The sequence below is a fragment of the Muscardinus avellanarius genome, assembly GCF_963383645.1.
Source record: "Muscardinus avellanarius genome assembly, chromosome: 7".
NCBI classification, from domain to species: domain Eukaryota; kingdom Metazoa; phylum Chordata; class Mammalia; order Rodentia; family Gliridae; genus Muscardinus; species Muscardinus avellanarius.
In genome coordinates, this window is record NC_137793.1 from 20742587 (window position 1) to 20765275 (window position 22689).

At 46.1% G+C, this 22689-nt stretch overlaps 1 protein-coding gene across 2 annotated transcripts in view; it reads right to left on the minus strand.

Annotated features, from left to right (window-relative positions):
• Nucleotides 1-22689, minus strand: part of SLIT3 (slit guidance ligand 3) — a gene marked incomplete at both ends in the record, with an annotated part of 608792 nt that overhangs the window by 197912 nt on the left and 388191 nt on the right. For both annotated transcript variants that reach the window (XM_080699310.1, XM_080699309.1), the window contains one exon: nt 3933-4004. In XM_080699310.1, the coding sequence (XP_080555436.1) occupies nt 3933-4004 (72 nt within the window). The remainder of the gene's footprint in view (nt 1-3932; nt 4005-22689) is intronic.

Genomic DNA, 22689 nt, shown 5'->3' on the forward strand with positions numbered 1-22689 from the left:
TCAGCCCTGCATCTCCAATTACTTGCATGACATTTTTTCTTAGAGATCTAGGATTGTTTGGCCCAACTCCCTTATATTAAATAAAACCAAGAAGGCCAAGGTCCAGAGATGTAGTATGGCTTTACCAAATTTCTTCCACCAGCAGCAGCAAGTCAAGATGTCAGATTCGCCAACTTCCTAATACATAAAAGATGCTCCATCTATGCTGCCCATGAAGACTGGACATTACTTTACACCCAACACAACTGCAACCCAACTCCTGATCTTCTGAGTCAAGCCTGGCTCTTCCTCCTGACCTTCCAGCTTCTATCATGTGGCAGTTCTTAGAAGGTGGAGTTCACAGACCTGTGTGTACTACTCTCTACAGTTTCCTCCAGAATTGGCATTCATCAGGTGCTCAAAAATATTCTGATGTGCATGTGGAGAAATCGTGACGGGAACTTGCTATTGTTCATTGTGCCCTTGGAGCTCGGAGCCCATCATTTTGCAGATCTTACCTCTCGGCTCTACTAACTCTCTGCTCACCAAGCTCTGCTGACTTGGTCTGGCTGCCTGCTTAGCCTAGCCTCCTCTCTTTCCTCTCTTTGCTTTTTGCCAAGCTCTGTGTTGTTGGTCCGTACAGTGGGACGGCCCCATCTCCTCCTCTTCCACCTCCCTCTGCCCTTGGTGCCATTGCTGACCTGTGCGTGGTATCTATTTTCAGCACTGCCCCTTCTTTCAGGCTGGGCTCGCTGCCCTCCACATCTCTAACCTTACCACCCACTACTCTGCCTCACAACCCCCACCCAGTCCCATGAGCTAGCACCGTATACACCCCTCAAGACACACCTTATACAATTTTGTCCCTGCACCCTGTGTGCAGTCTCTGCATCCTTTACTCTGTGACTCCTAAACTTTTGTTTGGGGCCCAGCTAAAATATTTACCATCCTGACAGCAGCAAAGAAATGTGACAGCAACAGGAGCCAGAACTTTCTAAATACCCTGTTGTTAAGAAGGGGCTGAGTTATTCCAATGCACTCTTTATGAACCTTCACAAAAAGCCTCGGTGCTAAGCCCAGTTGTTATCCTCATGTTATTGGGGGTGGAAACCGAGGCTCAGAAGTGTCAAGTCATGGGCCCAAAGTCACAGACTCAGTACCTAGAATAGGTGGGATTCACACGCAGTTCTGTCAGAGGCCCAAATCATGTTCCTAATCTCTGGGCTGTTTTCTTCTCTGTTAGCCCCTTATTCTATATGGCCACTCATTTTCAGCTTTCATGTTGTTATTTTTATTAAACATTCTTTTGTATACACATGTTTCTTATCCCTAGATATACTATAAGCTACCGCAGAGGAAGTATTATACTTCTGGGACCTTATAAGTTCTGTTCCAAAAGTGTGTTGTTAACTGCAGGAATAAGAAGGGAAAGTATCCAATCCCTTTAGTTTTTTGGTTAATTCTTCCTCCAGGCAGTGATTTTATTTCTCTTTCTTCTGCTCCCAGGACCATTTGTTGGTTCTGGGTATCAACAAAACAGAAGCTGGCATTTGCTGATTGCTCAGGCTCCTGAGAACACACACAGGCAGAGTAGCCCTAACTCAAACACCCAAAGCTTATAGACAAAATGACGTCACACATAGAAAATTCTACCAGGAGGCTCTGGTTCATGTGCAAAATTATTAAAAGTATTGTATAAAATTGCCTTCAGGTATATGTGTAGCAGGAGATGTACAAAAAACATGAATGAATTTCATGTATGGACTCGGGTCCCATCCACAGAATATCCCAGTATGTATATGCAAGTATTCCAAAATTTACCAAAAATCTGAAACTCTTTTTTTTTGGTACTGGGGGTTACACTCGGGGCATTCTACCTCAGAGCTACATCCCTGGATGGGCCTGACAGCAATTGCAGGAATAATTTAGGACCTGAACGCCCAAGTCCCTGGGTGGCAGCTCACTTTGAGTTAGTCACTGCTTTTCTCTGGGCCTCTATTTCCTCTTGCCCTGCCATTCTGGCATGCTAATTCAACACGACCTATTGGTTTTGGTTCGTGTGTGCAGTCTTAAATTTCTCCAACCCACGAAACACAATGCTGGAGAAGCACTTCAGGATGTTAAAAGTGCCGCCTTCTCTGGTCGAGAAAGTATCCATCGTTATTTATTTAGCAGGTTTCATTTGTCTTGTTCTCTTGGCTGGTATACAGAATCAAGGAGTTTGCTTCTTCTTTCCCTCCCTCCCTCTCTTTCTTTATTTCTCCTTTTCTTTTCCTCTTCTGATCTGGCGATTGCACAGCTGAGCTGCATCCTAGCCTAAAAGTTATTTCTTACTCCCTGAGGGGCCTGAACCTGCCCTACAAAGAGGCTCCTGTGCTCTGTGGCTGTGCCTGCCCAGCGCCGGCCTCTCCTAGTCACTGGACGCAGCAGGCAGCCTCTTTCCCCACAGGACCCTGCAAAATCCTTCTGCTTCCCAGTTTTCTCCAAGCCCAGAGATACCTCTGCCTTTTGTGTGCTTTGCATGTTAAACACCAAAAGCTTTCCGCTAAGGCCCCAACCACAGGGGAGGCAGATAACCCGCATCTGGAAGCCATCATGAGCTCCCCTTTGGTATTCCAGTAAACCAAAACCCCTCCATTTGTTATAGGGAAAAATGACAGCTAAAGTAGGCCTTTTATTTTATTTTTTTAAAGGCTCCTTCAAGACTTCTCAAATTGAATTTGAGACTGAGGAGGAGGCTGGTGGGCAGATTCGCTTGCTCAGCCAAATGAGGCCGTCTTCTGGGCTCCCCTGGAAAAGCAAGGTCTGAACCCAGGGCAGTGCTGCATGGGTAGAAATTCAGGAAGCATGTACCTCGTGATGGTAAGGGCCCCAGAATCACTGATAAGGAGCAAAGCGTGGAGCTCAGGTAGGAAAGGATCAAGGTGATTTGGTACCTTTAAAAGTGCAATGCTAGCTGGGTGTGGTAGCGGTAGCGCACGCTTGTAATCCAGCATTCGGGAGGCTGAGACTGGAGTATTGCAGTTTGTGGACAGCCTCAGCTACTTAGGCCCTCTGTAACTTAGCGAGGCCCTGTTTCAAAATAAAGAATAGAAAATAGGGCAGGGGGTGTAGCTCAGAGATCGAATGTCCCTGGATTCCATCCACAGACCCACACACAAAAAATAAATAAAAGTGCAATGCTGGACAGTTATGTCTCTTGCCTGTGGTGGCAGCTGTGTGAATCTACCTGTGATAAAGCGGCACAGAGTTACCCATACCTGTGCTCGAACATGTGCACACAAATGAGTGCACGGGAGGCTAGGAAGTCCGACGAACAATCTGTGGACTGCAGCGTGTCCATCTCCTGGTGTTGCTATTGGTATGGAAGGTGTAAGTTACCACTGGGGAAATTGACACGTGAACCTGTTTGCTGCTTTTTGAAATTTCCTGTTAATCAGTGGTGCTTTGAAAGCAAAAAGCAAAAAACAAAACAGAACACAAAAATGTAGCGCAGTGGAGATGGATTTGGTTACATCTCTTCAGAGTCCTGGGATACAAGGCCCTGTGCTCTCATGGGGGCTGATGGCGAGCCCATAAGTAACACTGACATCATCAACATCATCAGGCTCGTCATCAAGACTCCAATTTACTAAATACTTACTAGAGACTAAGTTTTAAAGTTTTTTTTTAACGTTTTCCTCAGGTGCATACGGTACTCCCACCAGATGATCACCCCCAATTGATAGAAGATTATAATAACATTGGGACACTTAGCTCGGCCCTGGCCTGGGCTGGGACTGCCTTTGTGGCTGCGTAACCAGGAAAAGCAGGGCTCTGTGAGGTTGTAGAAAACACTGAAACAGGCTCTGGGTCTCAACACATCTGGCCCGCCCTCCTGCCCCATCCCTCATCCCTGGCCCGAGAGTCCCCGCGAACTAGCTCTGCAGCGAAAGAACAAAAACAGCACTTACAGGTTCTTCACGTCCGCGATGCCTCGGAACGCCTTCCTCGGGATCCCCTGGATCTGGTTTTCACTCAGGTCTCTAAACAAGAAGAGAAGAGGCAGACCTCGTTAAAGACCCAGGCTGGCTTTCTGCGCATCTCATTATGATAACAAAAACCCTCTGAGGCTGCCTCTGTGGTGGAGGGTCAGAATGTTTGGGGACTGCTTAGTCTCAGGCCCCAGGCCCTCTAGGCGGTCCACATTGTTCTGCAGTATGGCCCTGGCTGAAATGGTTACCAGGCGGAGCAGCTGGCCTCCAGGGCGGGCGCTGTGGGTGGTCTCGCACCTTCAGGCCACGAGCCAGGATGCTGGGTTATTGGTTGTATGCTGCTCAGCACCCAATTCTCTGTTTTGCCACCTCCTAGAGAAGACTCCCCTTTCCCAAGGCATCTCTCGCTCCTGGTGCTCAGGCCCTCCGCTTTTTTTTTTTTGTCATTTTTTTTGGGGGGGGGGATTGGAACAGAACCTGACCATCTGATTTTCTGAGGGGAATGACCACTTCAATTCATTTTAGAGTCCTGGAGACCCCTGGAGGCCTCCTGGATCATCTTGGTGACAAGCACGATAGATTTAAATTGCATTTCCACAAACCCATCCCACAGAGGTGTCCCACCAGCACTTCATTTAGCATCCACAGCGCCAGCAGGCTGCCTCCAGGAAGGGAAGGGAGAGAGCGTGGGTCCTGCAGCTGGCTCAAAGCCAACCCCAGAGTCTCCATTTCTTTTCCTAAGAAGATCCAGGCTGTTTGGTTTTGCTTTCTGGCTTTATCTTTCTGCTCGCCCAAACTTGTGCACTTGGTTTTATTTGCATCTCAAGTTCAGTGAGTCCTCAATCTATAAAGACCTGTCAAGCCTCGGGGCTGTACCAGTCAGCTCTGCAAAACACTTGCGCTGTGCCTCGGGTGAGGCCACTTCTGCGTAGCCACGGGCCAGACCGCAGAAGCGGCTCCAGAGAGGATGGTAGCCGGGATGAGTGTGCGAAGATGGTACTAAGGGCACAGCCAGATCCCCATGTGTTCTCAGGCACGAATGAACACACACACACACACACACACACACACACACACACTATTATTTTTATTTTGAAAAGAACATCCAGGCAAAAAATTATTAACCATTCAGAAAACCACTGCTACCAATTAGGATATATATATATATATATATATATATATATATATATGTATATATATTATATATTATAATTTATTATAAACTATGTTTTTACTGACTCTATTCAGAACATCTGTCCGTGCCATTACCAGTATATATTTATGCCAACATTTTTGTTTATTTACTTATTTATTTTGTGGAACTGGGGATTGAATGCTATACTCCTCACCCTTTTTATTTTCCATTTTGAAACAGGGCCTCGCTAAGTTGCCGAGCCCAGTCTCCAACCTGGGATCCCTGGGTCTCAGCCTCTGGCACTACAGGCGCACACTACTGAGCCCGGGTATTGCTAACATTTTAAAAGGCTGCATCGTATCCAGTTGGATGTATGGATTGCTATATGGTCCCAGATTTTGGGGAGGGCATTGACTAATTTATTTGCCATTTAAACAAATGCCAGGATCAATGTCTCTGCCCCCACAGTTGGGGACCCATGTTCATCTATCCCCTTGAACAGGTTCTCGAAGGAGAACTCACTGGTCAGAGGGTCGACACATCCTTGATGAATTAATTGTCCTACAGACAAACCGCACTGGCAGATGCTCACACACTGATTTTTGAGGGTATCTAGTCAAAAGCTATTGCTGACTCCAAATATATTTGGAAGGAAAGGAAAGGCGACCATCTCCCACTAAAACCCAGACAGTCTAAATGAACATTTTGCTGGAGGGAGGAGGGAACAGAAAACAAGAGTAAGGCTTCCCTTTCTCTTACCTGCTGAGGTAAACTGCACAAGGCTGGCCGAGACACAGAGCACCTAGGGCTTGTCTGGGGCCACTTTTAGTTCTCAAAGAAGGCTCAGAATTGGGGCAGGTTGCAGGTGTGAGTCCTGCAGGCTCTTGGGGGCTCTCCTATCTTAAATCCAGTTTCCTCTGTCTGCAACTGATGTAAATAAATTTAGATGCACGATGAGCCTGGACGCAGGCTCCCGTGGCCAGGCCTGATTCAATGAGCGAGGCTACAGCCTGGAGTCAGGGCGCTGAACAAAGCCCACGATGACAGCAGAGGTCAAGCCGTGTCACTGGGCCACTAAACTGCTCTCCATCAGCCTCTGGAGAAGGGGCCCAGGTCCTGTCATCCGACTAATGCAATTGCCGCCAGGCATCTGGGCCACACCCAAGGCTCCCACAGCCACAATGGGCCCCATCTTTTCTGCCAAGTGAAGGCTGGCCTCCCGGCCACCAAGCCCCCGCCTGCACCCTCCCAGGCTTGGCTGCTGTGTTTGCCTGTTTTGGGAGATGAGCTCTGATCATACATCTGACAAATGGCTGATGAGAAAAATCAGAGGCAGGAGAAGCAAATAAAAGTAAGGTTTAGAACTGTCCGTTCTGACCATGGCTAGACGCTGGCACCAGGGATGCTATTCCAGTAATGCTAAATTACACCTTTTAAGTAGAATGCATCCTGAAACATGTCTGACGAAATCGCAGTACGAAAGCTCTGGTTTGCATTAACATGGTGGGGCAGTGAGATTTAATCAAAATATCTGGTTGTAGTGACGGATGAGAGCCCACCCAGCAGTCACTCAGGCAAAGTCCTGCGCTTGGGCGAGGCAGTTGTTTGGGTCTGGTCACAGTGTTCTTTTGGGACATGGACCCAGCCTTGCTTCTGCTTCTAAGGGGCCCAGATGAAAGCATGGCTTTCTTTCTGCCTCTTGACCATCGCTTTTCTCCATCCCCGAATAGATAAAACAGTAGATTGTAGGGATATTTCTGTTCCCCATGACAATCTGCTTGTACATTTTATTAATTTTATTTTCCATTGTGCCTCTCCTTCTCCAGGTAACAATACCGGTCCTTGCATCTGCAGGGCTGGGTATTGATTTCATAAATACCTCCAGTGGGCTGACAGACTGACAGCATTAATGGTGTCACTGATGGGGCGTGGAGGAGGGCTCGGGGCTGGGGGCTTCATTTTCAGTAACCACCCCTTCGCGATTATCACGGGGCTTTTGTGTGAGTTCCTACTAGTGTGTTTATCTCAGTGTGGTGCCTGAGCTTGGAGATATTAAGTGTGATCCATGAGAGGGAAAAGAGCCACCACGGTCAGCTGATACTTCAATAAAAACAACAAAATCTATCTGTAATGCTGAAGAGCCCAGTTTCAGCCAATTAGGTGTTGGATTTGTTGGGTTTTTTTTTTTTTTTTGGTACTAAGTATTAAATTCAGAGGCGTTCTATCTCTCTGGGCTATACCACAGGCCGATTTTCCTTTTTTTTTTTTTTCTTTTTATTTTTTTACTTTGTAAAAGGGTCTTACTAAGTTGTTGAGTCTGGCCTCTCACCTGTGATCCTTCTGTCTTAGCCTCCTGAGCAGTAGGATTACAGGTGTGCGCCACCATGCCAGGCTAGGTGTTGGGATTTTAGTGCCTCACCCTTTTAGCAGAGAAGCAGCTTATGGAAATGCTCATAAGTGACCAGAAGAAGATATCCCTTATTTTTTTTAAATATTAGGAGAAAGGTGCAAGGTTGGAGTAGAGTGGGGGCCGTGTGGTGGGGTTTTCCGTAGACATAAAGAAAGATGTTGTTGGGGAAGGTTTCCTTGGTTGGGAAGTGGTGCCATGGATCAGGATGCTTTTTGAAATAATTAGGGCTCTGAAAGGGGAAGGAGAACTACATTAGCTAAAGTGCATTTTCTAGCTTCCGGAAAATGATTAACCGACTGATTATTCCATCCCCAAACGCAAGACCAAAGAGGACTTATTAAGAAGACAGTAAGTCAAACAGGAGTTGGCAAGGACCGACGTATCCCCCTGCCAGCCAGCCAGCCCTCCCTCCCCCTACCTTTTTAATTTACTAAAATGCTTTGGACACAGATTAACTTTCTTTGCAAATTTATTATTGCTTCATCTACCTTGAAATGGGAGCCGCAGACACTTTGATAAATGGATTGAAAGGTTGTCTAGTTCGGGGGTGGTGGAGGTTGGAAGGGGGTGGCAAGCCTTCCTGAGCCTCCCTGCAATGTCAGGATGTTTTATTCTCAGGACAACAGCGCAGGATGGTCCTCACCACACCCCTATCCCTGTGAAATAAGAAGCGGGTAAATGCTCTGTCCTCCCCCTTTCAGCAGGGTCAGTGCCTTTGTGCTGGTCACTTTCATGCTACAGAAAGACGTATGTGTGTTAAATAGCCCTGAGTGGTGGTGGAAAGGGGGTCGAGGCAGGGCTGCTCCTAGGTGCTCATTCCGAATTAATGCAGAGCTACAAAACCAGGCTTGGAAAGTCCCAGAAACCTGGGGAATTCTTGTTTCTGAAGTACGTGGAGTTTCGTAAGCTGTATGACCATGCAAGTTGTTGAAACACTCCATGACTCGATTTCTCCATATTTACCAGGGGACTATGAGTCTTACCAGCTTCATCAGCTAATTATCAGAACAAAAAGAGTAGATGCACTCAGGTGCTCTGCATAGCATCTGGAATTCGGAAAGCATTCAGCCAACGGCTGGATTAGACCCCTTTATTTGTGGGTCTACATTGCTGGAAATGTCCTTTTATGACTCTGCAAAGAATAAAACCCATAAATATTGCTAGTGCCCTTTCCATGAAATTGAGGTAGGGAGAAATTTTTTTTTTTATCTATCATCTAGAAATGAGTATCTATATTGGATTCTAGATTCCTTTTTTTTTTCTTCATTCTTTCTTGGTACTAGGGATTGAGCCCAAGGTGTTCTAACTCTAAGCTCCACCCCACCTCCAGCCCTTTTTATTTTTTGTTTTGAAACAGGCTCTCACTAGGTTGCTGAGAGTCTTGCTATGTTGTGAGGCTGCCCTTGAAGCTGCAATCCTTTAGTCTCAGCCTCCCAAGTACTGTGATTACAAGCATGTGTCACCATGCCCAGCCAAATTTAGACTCTTGAATGACACAACAGAGGTTGATTCAGGAAAAAGGTTTGTCTTATGTTGGACTCTCCGCAGCACACAGAGACAAGGACTCAGGTTAAATGGTTGGTGAGTGAAGTCCTCCTAGGAGAGACCAGGGTGAGGAAGAAAAGCAAAGTCCACTCAGGTGAAGTTGCAGGTTAGAACAAGCCTGGGGGCCCTGTCTCTAGGCAAGGGAGCTGGCCATGGTAGCCTTGCCCCAGATAGTACATGGTTGGGGACCACACAGAAGAAATGCAAATCCCCAGGCTCTGCCTGCTCTCCTCAATTCGGGGTGTGCTAATGTCAGTAACAAATGGACAGACTGCTGAAGGGGTTCCCAGCTATGAGCCTTCCGCAGTGAAGTCCAGAGATGCTGGAGAAGGAAGCTAGTACCAGTAGAGAGGACCCAAAGGGATCCAACCCAGAGCATTCATAAGACAGCTTCAAGGACAGCTCTCCTGATCAGGAAGTTCTCATCATATTAAAGCATTCATCTCAGAATACCGTACACCCAGAAGCAAGGGCCAAGGGGCCACCCAGGAAGCTAACTTTCCAAAGAAAACTGAAACAGCTCAATCTGGTATTTGATGAGCCTCACATGTCTTTGCTTTCCTCCTCAATCCCTCTGCCCTGAGACAAATCAATGATGCCTTTTTAGTAACATAAAAAAATTCCATCAACTCTTGATTAAACAAAAATAGGGAATGATAGAAAAAAAGTGTATATTTGGAGCCATATTGGATTTGAGATGAGGTTGGTGGATTACCATTGTGATTTTCTTTGGACTGAGTATACATTAACATTACTTTCAAATTCTCTGCCTCATAGGAAGATATCTGTCCACTGATACATTCAGCACCAATCAAAACTCATTTGGGGATTTTAAAATTTCAGACAAATAATCCACAAATCTAAAATATCTTGTATTCTAAATGCTACTCCCAATACAGAGTCAAACCTTTCCCCCCCTCCCAGAGCCTCCAACTCCTGATGTATCGTGCCCTCTGACGCACCACTCCACTTTAAGAATTAAAGGGAAAGACGCTATTTTGCTTACCTCATTTTATACCACAGGAGGAACAGACATGCAGGCAAAATTGTTCCTTGGGGATTTTACAATGTGGACTTCAGGGAGGATTTATCTTAATAGGTAAATCTCTTCTGCAGGCAATTTATCTTAATAAGCAAGATTATATGTTTTCAGTTGGGTCACTGTCAAAACCAAATGAGCCCCAAGCATATGTCCCAGCTAAGATGCCCCTGTCCCTCCATCTGGGTGTGTAGTCAGCGGCAGCTTTTGTCTCAGGGAGATGACAATAGGTTAGATGAGGTCCTTTCCTGAAAGAATTGCAACCTATCTGCAGGGACTCAGAGAATCAAAGTATCAATTGAGAACATAAAGTAAAAGAAAATTCAAGTATTTCCCATTGTTCCAGTCCGGTTTCTGAATCTTTCATTGGGCAGGGCTTTATAGTGGTTTCCTTCCTTGATGTTACAAAGTTACTGAATGAAAGGCATCGAGAAAGGCTGCTTCTATTTGGTGCTCTCTGACAAGCTCATTACAAACATCCCTGCTATGCCATTCAGATGTTCAATACCAGCGGACTAAATGTAGCTCACATTCTTATTTCTTGCAACAATGATGGATTGAGCGCCTCCCACGTGTTACACCGCATTCAGTGGGTTAAGATACCGAAGTGAGCAGAACCCGTGTCCTATCTCCTGGAGTTCACAATTCTCAGTGACTCCAGATGCAAAGAAAGAGACTCTTATCACGTACAAACATCAAGTAATGCCCAGGTACCTCCAAAAGTCTGAGCAATCTTTTCACTACATTTCAACAAGAAGAAAGCCTGTCTTTAATCATATACTGCTTTTCAGCTTTGTCTTAATGGGGACCCAGAATCTTGTTGCTTTTTAGCGAATGGGAGAGATGCTGAACTGACTTGCAGGTTATGGGCTTATTCATCCAGGACTTTGGCTTCGTCTTTCCAAGTGGACAGTTTGAGAAAATCAGGGTGGCCCAAAGATGTTATTAAAAGCTGATGTGGCACAGGATGCTCCATCTCATCATAGGATTCGTGCTCTATCCAGTCAGAACTTATAAATAAATAGTGCTTCAAGAAAATACAGATTTCTGTTCATTTATTTAAAAAATTAGGAGTGACAATGATATTGTGGCAGTGCTTCCTTTCACTTGTGTCTTTATCAAAGAGATGTAATTAGAGATAAAATGATGCTTCAAAATAATCTGGAAGAGGGGAAGTAGGTAGGGGTGTAAGTGAAACACCGTTGGCCATGGGTGGCTACTCCCTAGAGCTGAGGGATGAGCAAACTGGAGATTCAGCTATCAACTCTCCTCTGCTTTTAAATATATGTGAAATTTTTAAAATAAAAAGTTAATTCAAATTCCTGGGACCTCTCCAGCAACTACTGAATCAGATACCCAAGGACAGGCTCTGGAGTATCAATTCTAAACAGGTTTGAGAACCATGAGTAGAGTGATTAGTGTACTGGGTTAAGTGCAAAGTTAATATCCCAATTCTGTTATCTAACAGGCTGTGTGCTTTTGAGAGAATCAGTTTAATTATCCGAGTCTTGACTTAGAAATGGGATAGCCACCACAAAGAACAGACAAGGAAATGCCTTCTAATCCCCAGTGCAAGCTGGGAGTGGTGGTGCATGCCTGTAATCCCAGTACTTGGGAGGCTGAGACAAAGATCCCAGGTTTGGGGCTAGCCTCAGTCATCTAAAAACCCTCAGCAATTTAGTGAGAGCCTATTTCAAACTAAAAAAAAAAAAAAAAAAAATAGGGCCGAGGATGTAGCTCAGAGGTAGAATCCCCTGGGTTCTATCCCCAGTACTACAAAACGAAGTAAAACAAAACAAAAAACCTTAACGCAGTATATAAATATAAATGCAATCACTATCTTTGTTTGCCTAGCATGAGGTTAACAAATGCAGTGCCCTCTTACCTTAAGTGTTTCAGTCAAATTTTAGGAGAAAAATCTCAGGCCAAGATGCACAGGCCTGCTGTGTCAGGGAGGCTGTGGGTGGTGGGCAAAGCAATTAAGGTTTGGGTGGAGTCTCAGTGGAGAGAGTGACGTCTAATCTGTATTTTTAGAAAGCCATGCAGGGCCCAGTTCAAAGGCTGACCTAGAAGGTGCCTTCTTTGGGGATCCCAGAGGTAAGGCAGAAGAAAAACTAGCCCCTGACCCTGTTCCCTCCAGACCTATAGGAGAGGCTGGTGGCTGGGGTTAGGGCATTCTCTGTGCTTTTCCTGGAGGGGGCAATGTAGGAGAGAAATCACTAGCGGGCAGGTGACTAGGGGCCCAGGCTGAGATGCGTGCAGATTTAGAGCCGTGACGCGGGTGAAGCAATGTAGTTCAAACACAACAGAACAAAATTGATCTGGATGAAGGCAGGTGGTTCAAGCACACCAGAGCTAAGGTGCTGGCTGCCAGGGAATTTTCTGACCAAAGAGAAGAAGAAAGAGCGGGTTAGGCTGCAAGTATGGAGTTGGCGCTACTGGTTTGCTCTCCTTAGTTATAAATGTGGGCTTTCTTCGTGCCTCCTGACAGCAGACATTGTAAAGGTTGCAAACTCAAAAGCTTAATTCCGGGCTACCCAGGTCAAGGAAATAAGTCAGGCTGAGTGTGGACAATAACAAGTAGTCAAGGGGAAATGCAAACCCATCTACATTAATTTTTCCCAAATCAAAACCAAATAGCTCTTTATCTGGCTGGCAGTATCAGTCCTGGGTTAAATTTGATCTGCAGGCTCAGGTTTGCGCCCGGTGAGGGGACAGATGTAACATCCCTGCAGGGAGATCCGCGAGTTCTGCAACAGCCCCGTCCCAAAGAAATATAATAGGCCACAGATGCAATTTACAATTTTCCATTAGCCCTATTAAAATGATAATTAAAATTAGTTGAAATTAGTTTAATAAGGTACTTAATCCAATATATCCAAAATATTACCATTTTGACATATAATCAATATTGAAATTTATTGAGATGTATTGTTTTTTTGTGTGTGTTCATAGCAGGTCTTTGAAATCTGGTGTGTATTTTATATATGTCTCAGTTTGGAGTGGGCTATAGACACTCTGTTTGGTCTATGGCCCCGCATGGCCAGTGCCTACCGGTTCTGCAGTGCAGAGCTAGAATAAGGGCCAGGGGTAGGATGCTATTGCTATTATTGTCAAGAGAGGGGAAGGTCTCAGATACTGGATCTGATCTTAAATATGGTCTCAGATAAGGGAGCCCATGGTAGGATGCTTGGTGGTTGGATGTACCCACGGGAGATATAGAGGACAACCAGTTAGGGAGGAAACTCCTGGGTCCAGGGAAGCCAGCCACATCAAAATTGTCTGATTATTTAGCCACCCCTTCTACCTCTGGTAGAGACACTCCTTCCAACCACAGGATTTAACCTGTCTTTCCAAACCACCACCAGTCTTCCAGAGCTGGCAGGGTTAATGGCCTTGCAGGCCAAATGGAAACTTTCTTCATTTAATTATCCTACGCAACTTCAACTAATGCGCTTTGTGTTCATGAAGCAGCATTATAATTGACTGATCATCTGTAGCGAGGGGTGCGGAGGGTGAGCTTCTCCACAGCTCACTAATCCCTGGGATTATCACAATTTAGTGACAAGGCAGTTGCATTAGACAGGATTGGGGGCTCTCATTAGCAGCCCAATTATGCCTTCTGTCCTGGCCCAGGCTTGCGTGTATCACTACGTGGTCCAGGGAGCATCAGCAGGCTCCCAACCCCAGCATCTGGCTCCAGAGCCCTGTACATGTACATCACTATGCACCTGTCAGGGCACAACAGAGACTTTGGTGGCTATGCATCGTGTGCAGAAATCTGATGCTGGGAATCTGATTGTAAGGATCTAATTATGTATCTGAGGCAGTGCCATGCCAATTTTAGACCCGACGGGATGTTTTGGTTTATCAGTCTTGGGGATGGGAGTGGTTCACCTGGCTTGAAGAAATGGAAACTGGTTTTTGCTTTTTCTTTTTCTTTTTTTTAAAGTGATTTGTCTGCCCCGTGGAGTTTGGGAAAGGGAGCCAGCTTTGGTATAATCTCGCTTCCCCCAAGGCTGACATGCTGTTCCCCGCCCCTCCCCCTTGGCAGCCATCGGAGGCTTTCATCCTTAATTTGATTGTCGTAGCCGACACTGTCAATCTGAAATCCAGTAGCATATCTAATGCTGGCTGGACAAGGGGAAGGCAGGGGAGGAGAGGGGGAGGCAAATTCATCTGGAGAAGTAGCTTTATGTAAATCGATCCTTTGGCCCGAAAGCTGGAGCCAGGCATTTGCTGATTAATTGGAGAAATGTCCTTGTTCTCTGTATCTTCTTTGGAGAGCTAGCCCAAACTGAGTCCTCTCTTCTTCACAAAGACATTCCCATGCCAAAAAGCTTTCGCAATTAGGAGATGAAACCCTGTGAGTGGCGGGGAGGTGGCGGCGGTGGAGGAGCCTTTATGGGATGGTTCTGAAATGAAGTGTGTGCGTTTGGCCTGTGTGGTGGTGATTCATTGCTGACCCGGGCCCCCTCATTTGCAGCCCAGTTGTGGTCCCACAGCCTAGTTTCAGAAGCCGAATCTTTCAGAGGTTAAAACCTACTTCGGAGATAAGTAAACCAAAGTGAAGGAAACAGAGACAGTTCTTCTAACATGTTTGTCCTAACTCTGTATTTTTAGTTACCACTTGGGCCCATTTCTATTGGTGTCAAGGAAGAGGGGGAGAGAGTGTATGAATGTGTTTACCTCTTCTCTGTGCCCTTTTAACTTTTCCGGAAAAAGCAACCTTAGGCAAAATGACAAATCACCCGCCAATGTGGTCCTTTTCGCTCGGCAACAGTCCCAGAGCCCCGTTGAATTTGACTTTACCAAAAACCTGAAGGCAAATTAGCCACCTGGGTGCTGAAAAAATGGGATTGGAGCTAGAGATGTTGTTTGCCGTTAACCTACATGCTTGTTGGAGGCTGAACTTGTGGCTATGTGGTCCTTTTTCCTGGCTCCCTTACTAACTCAGCAGCTTCCTGTGGGCAAGAGTTTCTGCTGGGCATGAGACTGGGTGCATGACTTAAAACATATTTGTTGAATGGATCAAAAAATTTTAAAAAATAAGTGAAAATGATCTCATGCCCTTGCCTGGATCATGGACGATGGAGAATGAATCTCCAGCTCTGGGACTGTATTTTCTCTTCCAAGCCCAGTTTGCCCTTTTGCATTAGAAAGAGCACTACCCTTCTATCTCAACCTCCCCCATGGAGGGTCATGTGTAAGAAGCAGTGTTCCTAGGACAGGCTTGCATTCTGAGATAAAGCTTCAATTGAGAAAGGGCTACCAAGCTGAGCCGTGTGGGAAGAAGCCCTGACATTGGGAAGGCAGGCTGTGGAGGCAGAGCATTAGGATTTTCTGAAGACAGAGGAAACCTGGTCTGAAAGGGTAGTAGAGATTTAGAAAAAGAATTCAATCCAGAGAAGGGCAATGTGCCTGATGATGTTTCATCTCCAAGAACAAATCCTTCTCTTCCTTTTCTAAATCCTAGCACTTGTTGAGACCAAGATAGTGGAAGTCCAGGCATTGAAGAGATGAATCTCCCCCACACGCAGCCCCCCGAGAAGCTAGAAGGGGGTGCCCGGCAGTGAGAAAGTGCGCTGACCATCTTATCCAAGAGATAATCAGCACTACGGTCTGACTCCTCCTGCCAAGTTCCCTAAAAGACCTGAGAACCCTCCTGAAGCTTGAGGATGGATAAAAATAAAACCAGGGCTGAGCACACTTGTAGCCTGGTTTGAGTACAGTATGCAGTAACTTAGAGAGAACTTGTTCCAAAATAAAAATATAGTTAAAAGGGCTGGGGCTATAGATCAGAGATAGAATGTCCCTGGATTCAATTCTCAGTCCAAAAAAAAAGGAAGCTGAAGCCACCGCTGAATCTGTTCTCCACTGCAGCCTTAAATGTTTAACCTGCTCCGGAGGGAAATGTCTTTGCACATTGCTTTGCAGTCCCCGCACGCCTCATGTCTCACCCCATGACTATTGTGCTGTGGGTCTGACAATTCTCTTTCCCAGGAAGGAAGAAGGCCCTGGGGTGACTTGTATGTGGTCTGTTCTATTGAAGAAACATGGGCATGCTGGGGGCAGGGTGGGGAGGGGCTATGGAAAGGTGGTTCATGCAGCCTGTTCCTTCTTGTAACTTTTCAAAACCCCATGAAACAAGAGAAACCTCAGTGGTAAAGGTGAGAAACTATCCTGGGGCATCTGCCGATAAAATCTATGTGGCTTTAGAAAAGCTCAAAATTCTCTTCTCCTGAAGCAGGGAAACAATTCGGGAAGAGCTCAGCACCTCGAATTGCAAGGCTGGCTTCTGGAAGCCCAGCGCGGGATGAAGTGTACAGCGGCTTAAGCCATTAAGCTTTGTTAATACTTAGAGGACATTTCTCATCAAGGCCTCCTGCACTATTTATTGTTCCATTCAAAGCAATTACAGTTATTGCTAATAACTCACACCTGTGGATGTCCTGTATCGACTGAAGGAGAATAGATGTTCCTCTCTTGCTTATTTATGTAAAAATGGATGCAGGTCAATGAATTTGCTGCAAATTTGAAGTTCACACCAATATTTAATCCTGGACCCGCTTCTGGCCACTTAGCTGGAAAAGCGCTTGACAAGGGACAGGGGCACTGGGAGAGACCAGGGAACTGCAAAGAGGAAATTAATTAGCGACAAATGTGAGACGGCTGCCACTAGCCTTGCGCCAAACACAATAAATTCCCTTGTTCCCAGCAAGGGGGAGAGGACTGCCTTGGAGGAAGGCAGAGAGAAGGGATGGAGGGAAGCTTCTTCAGAAACACCTCCCTTCTCCCCCTGAGACTGTTTACTCTGCCTGAGCCATACCCTCTGGGGTAAAGTCCTTTCACCCCTGGCCCAGATGTCCTGCACACAGCCAGGACCTCGGGGGCAGTGAGACACGTGACGAAAACAGGGCTGGGAGGGCCCGGTGCCCTACATCCAGCTTTGCTATTTATGTGACTGCATGGGTAGACCATCCTGTCGGTGTCCCAGTTTCCTCATCTGTAAAACGGAGCGAGGAAATTATGTACATCAGGGAATTACGATGAAATGGCTAATGAATTGAAAGCTTGGTGCTGTTACCTGGCTCATAAATTAGTCCAATAAATAAATACTGGTTATCAGAGTGGTGTATGCCTTTAATCCCAGTAATTGGGAGGTTAAGACAGGAGGATTGCAGGTACAAGGCCAGCCTCAGCAACTCAGTGAGGCTCACAGAAACCTAGTGAGACCCTGTTTCAAAAAAAAAAAAAAAAAGAAAAAGAAAACAGGGCTGAGGGTATTGCTTGGAGATAGGATACCCCTTGTTTCAATCCCCAGTATAATAAATAAATAAATAAATAAATAAGTGTTAAAGTCTGCATTTATGAGCTCTAAGTAGAAGACAAGAAAATTCCTGCTTCTTTGACCTACAGAATATTACCTAGTGGTGTGGTTTTGTTTCTTATCTGAGCCCCAAAGGCTCATGTGTTAGGCTTGGTCCCCAGGGAGGCACTGCTGGGAGGCAATGGGGCCGACAAGGATGTCCCCTATTCACCTTCTTTTGCTTCCTGGTCACGAGTTTGAATGTTTTTGCTCCACCATGTGCTCCCAACGGGCCCAAATGCAACAGTACCAAGAGATTGTGGACAGGAATCTCCACAACTAAAAGCAAAAATAAACCTTTTCTCTTTGCAAATTGACTCATGCCTTTTTTTTTTTTTTTTTTTAATAGTAATGGAAAGCTCACTAACGCACGCAGGAACTCTAAAACTAGAAAGCAACAACTCTGGGTCAAGTTCAGGATGAAAGAAAGCAACAGCTGGGCTCCACTGAGTCTGCTTGCTCCAAAACCTCCCCAAGGCCTGCAGGGCGACTCTTTCTCACAGAGGTGATCAATTTCCCCAAGATGGAGGGGGGTGTGGCAGAGGTGGGGACAGGTTAGAGCTGCCCCACTTCCGGTAGCCCTCCCCAGAAGCTAGCTAGGGAATTGTTGATGGCGCTGCCATTGCTGTGTAGGGCAGGCATCAGTGCAACACTCCTCTAGGAGCAGGGAGCAAAGTTGGTCAGGCTCTTTGAAGTATGGGTCTAGGACCACTGCCTGGGTGGGGAGCCACAGAGATAGCCCTGACCCAAACACCGACCGGGGCTGGGAGCAGAGTACCTAGCCAGTCCCCTGTGCACAGCTCAGGGGGAGTCAAAGAACCTTCTGCACAAGAAGCTGCGAGAGCTTCAAAGAGCTCCAGAGCCACGCAGGGAAGAGGGTAAGAAGAAAGGCTGAGATCTGTCACAGCACAAAGAATCTGTTGCTGCTAATGCGACTTGCACAGCGGACATTTCTCTTTCCAGAAAAGAAAACCCTCTCCACCCTGCTGAGGCTGTCCTCAGCTTACGCTGCAATGAAGGGTCATGGCTACTAAGGTGACTGCAGTGTACCCAGGGAGTCTGGCACCATGGGTCTGACACTGGAAAATGAGGAGGGGCAGTGTGCAGAGAGGACAAGGGCCCGCAGCCATGATGTCACCTCTGCAAACAGATCGGCTACTGGAGGCAAGATGCAGAATCCCCTGTCCCCTTTCTAGTCTTGAAACCCAAAACCCGGGGGAGGAAAGCTGCCCCAGGGGCAAGAGGAGTGGGCTAGCAAGTTGGCCCTTGGTGCTGGTGCAGAGGTCTCAGTGTGTGAAAGAGGAATCTCCTTTAAAGATAGAAAGATAAAGAGGAGAGAGAGGGAGGGAGGAGAGAGAGAGGCAGAGACTGAGACAGAGACAGAAAAGGGAGAAAGACTGACACAGCAAGACAATAAAAACTAGAGTAAACAAAAGGGAGGGAGAAAGGCAGGGACAGAATGCAGACACAGAGAAGGTCATTTCACAGCAGAGACCCCGAAAGACAAAGACACACAGAGAAAGAGGAGGGAGACAGGACACGCACGCTCGGAAAGCTAGACAGACAGAGCAAGAGGCAGAGAAAGACACAGGAGGAGAAGATGCAGGACAGCCAGAAAGGAGGGTGTGAGGCTGGTGCACAGAGCTTCTTCTCAAAGAGCCCAGCACTCGGGCTTTTCCAGGACCAGGGAACCCAGAACAGGAGGGGAGACCACAGTTCTCCATTGGAGGGCTCTGGGAACCAGGAAGTGCCGTCCTCTAGTGTAGACCCTGAGCTCAGGTCTCTGTCCCACAGCAGAGCCTTGCCCTCCATCATGAACCCACCCCAGGAGGGCTGCTCCCCAAGTAGAGGGATGCCCCTTGGGCCTTCCCTGGAGCTCCCACCTCTATCAGCTCCTGTCCTTCCCTCAGCTCTGGAAGCCAGAGACAAGGCTTTGGCCCAGGGAACTAGTGCAGACTTCAAACTTTTTATTTTACATTACAAAGCGAGTTTGCAAAAGCTCCATAAAATTTCAAGGCACATACTTAATGTTCAAATGGTTGACTCTATCGATTCTTGCCCATCCTCTAGTATCTTAAGCTTACCCGGAGGACCGTTTTATTTAATTAACTCAGGGCTTTATTAATATAAATATTCTGCTATTGATCATAAGAGGGCCTGACAGGCACTCAGGCTGGGTGGTCACCTTCCCTCCCAACAGCACCACTTAGAGGAGGAGCTGGCTGGGAGTCAAGGGAGATGCAGGAAGTGGTCCCCTGGGAAGGCCGCGCAGATGAATCTATAGCATTTTTATGGATGGTGATTTTTTTTTTCTTCTAAAGATCCAACTCCTCATGTCTCTTAAAGCAGAAAGCATATGGAAATGAGACATGAAAATGGTCTTGGCTTACACGTATCAATTAAGCATGTCAATACTTTAATTAAATCGCTCAACTAATGAGATTTATTCCAATGAATATGTTTTATAGTTATAATAGCTTTTTTGGCCACTGTTCAAAATGTCAAATAAATTGTGAAAAGGGAATTAAAAAGAGACAAATTGACATTCTGAACGGAAGCCAGTTTTTTTTTCCTCCCACCCCCTTCTTCTCTTTCCCTGCATTCATGTGATTTTGGAGAATGTATATAAAGTAATGGGCACTGGAATGCCTTGGTTTTTTTTTTTTTTTAAGAGTGTTTTAATCCTCCAATCCTAATCTTTCTTATCACTTTTCTAAGACTTATACCATTGAAACTGCAAGTGTCCTTTCTTTTGATTCTCAGAGCTGGTTCTTTAATGACCTATATCCATCGCTTCCTGGTGTATCCACAGAAGGAAAACATACCTTCTGCCCCAGCAAATGTAACCCAAACAAAACGGGGCATTAGAACAAGGGCAGTAGGAGAGAAGACTACTGCTACAACTTCAAAATGCTGGGGTAGGGCTGAGGAGTAGCTCAGTGGTAGAGGACTTGCCTGGCATGGGCAAGGTCTTAGGTTTGATCCCCAATACCACAGGAGAAGAAATTTCGTGTAAAGCTATTCTCAATCTCCCATGTAAAAGCATATTTTTCTCCAACTAAATTCTCTTGCAAAGAAAGCACAGATTTTAAAAATTTTTTTCTGAGCTTTCTTAGATCTTTCTTAATTAACTTATTTCTGTATTTAACCATGTTTTTTTTCTCTAAGAATAATAACAATAATAATTTAAAAATTTAAAAAGGGCAAGATGTAGAACCTCTAGATGGGTCTGAATTTAAAGTGCAAAAGGCCGTGACACAGTTGTTAAGTGATGCGGGGTGTCTTCTCTGCTGCTGTGGCGTCTTCTCAATAAATCAGACAACTGAATGAGTGGAGCCCTGAACAGCTCCATGCGGGTTCAGAGTTATCATCAGACATGGCAATGCAAAACAGAAAAATGATCGTATAAGAGGACACGTTCTTTTAGGGCAATGCAAAATACACATTTAAGATCTGGCTTGATATTCCAGATTAGCAGCCTCAGCCAGGTCCCCGGGTAGAATGATGTCCCAAAATAGGATGCCCTGAGGCAGGAAGTAATTACCCCAGGGCTTTTAGGCTTCATGATTCTCTCTGAGAATCTGAATCTAGCCTGTGGCTGTGGCTGTATACAGGTGTTAGAAACATTTAAAGTCTTTTATCCAAGCAATTTTGAAAGAAATGAGAAGTCATCGTTACCCATGGACACTTTAAATGTTTTCTAGATGGATGAACGGATGCGTAAGTTCAATGAATGGATAGATGAGTTCACCCATCTGTTCAATAACAATTTATTGAGCACCTACTCTATACCAGACGTTGTATTGGGCATAGGGGAATGGAGGTGAATGTTACAACTCTTTGTTGATGGAGTTCACAGAGTTGTAGGGATGACAGATGCAAGAAAATAATTGCACAGATGAGCCTTTATGATTTTGTCAGGTCTGATGAAGAAGCACAGTATGCTGGATGATGGGAGCATGCATAAATAAGAGAGCTCAGTCCATGCTGGGTCTCCAGAGGAAGTGCAACTCCAGTGGAGATGTGGCAGAGGAACAGAAATCCTGCAGGGAATTGAGGGTGAGTGGGGAGAGGGCACGGTGCTTCTCCAAGCATGGACCAGGAGCATGAGTATAGTGTGGCAACCTTAAGAAGTGGAAATGCTCTGTTGCAATCCCAGACACTCTGAATTAGAAGCTCTAGAGTTGGGAAGTAGTCACTGGTGTTTTAAATTAACCCTCCTAGCGAGGTTCCTGTGCACTGAAGTTTGAGAACCCCTCTGTAAAGCCTGCAGAGTAGAGGGGAGGGGGAGCATGGCTGGTGGGGGCCAGGCAGGCTGTGGAGCAGAGCAGCATGGTGTGGTGGTGTCTGGATGACTGGGAAGACAGGAGGTGACAGGAGGTGACAGGAAGTTGGGGTCACACATGGTTGGGATATGAGGACAACCAGCAGCCGTGGAAGAGCTCTGAGTGGGGCAGAGCACACTCCTTTGCTAAATTCTGGTCAGAATGGCACCACTGAGCCAGCACACCAACAGGCACAGGTCTTCCGCATGCTGATCTGGAAAGCCAATTAAAAATTAACAGATACTTGAATGCAAATTTGCACATAAAATTTCCTTCATATATTTTGTGAGAGACTGTCATCTCTCACCATATGCCTCTTCCTCATTGGGTTCTCTGCAGCAAGGGAGAAGCCCGAGTCTCCAAACACATGCAGGTAGAAGCTGGGCAGGCAATGGGTTTGGAAACAGCTGCTGCCTGGGGGTGCAAACCTGGGAAGCCCACTGTTGCTGCTTCAGCTCATCTTCCCTGTCAGGGCTTTACCAATTGGGCATCTCCTGTGAGTTATAAAGATGTGGGACATCAGTGTTTCATGAGAGGGGGGAGCTGGGTTTTATTTCCCAGATCAGAAGGTACAGCTCTGTCACATCATCTCAAAACACCAGAAAGCCAGGGCAGCACCCCCTTAGGATCCCTTGCTCTTCCTTCTAGCTGCCCAGGCAAAAAGAGGGCACTTTGTGGACACAGAGTGGATGAGATAGCAGCTCTTGAGGAAGGGTTGCACTGCTGTGGATGGATGGCTGGACCCTGTGGCCCTTTTACTGACCTCCCTTCTGTCTCTACCCAGCTTCTGTTCTGTCGTCATTTCCCCGACCCAACTCTTCTCTCAATACCCCCCATCTGTTCTCTGCAATTTTTGGAGAATCGTTATAGTTCCTTCCAGTCTCCCGGCAAGAGGCTTTTATTGTTACTTAAA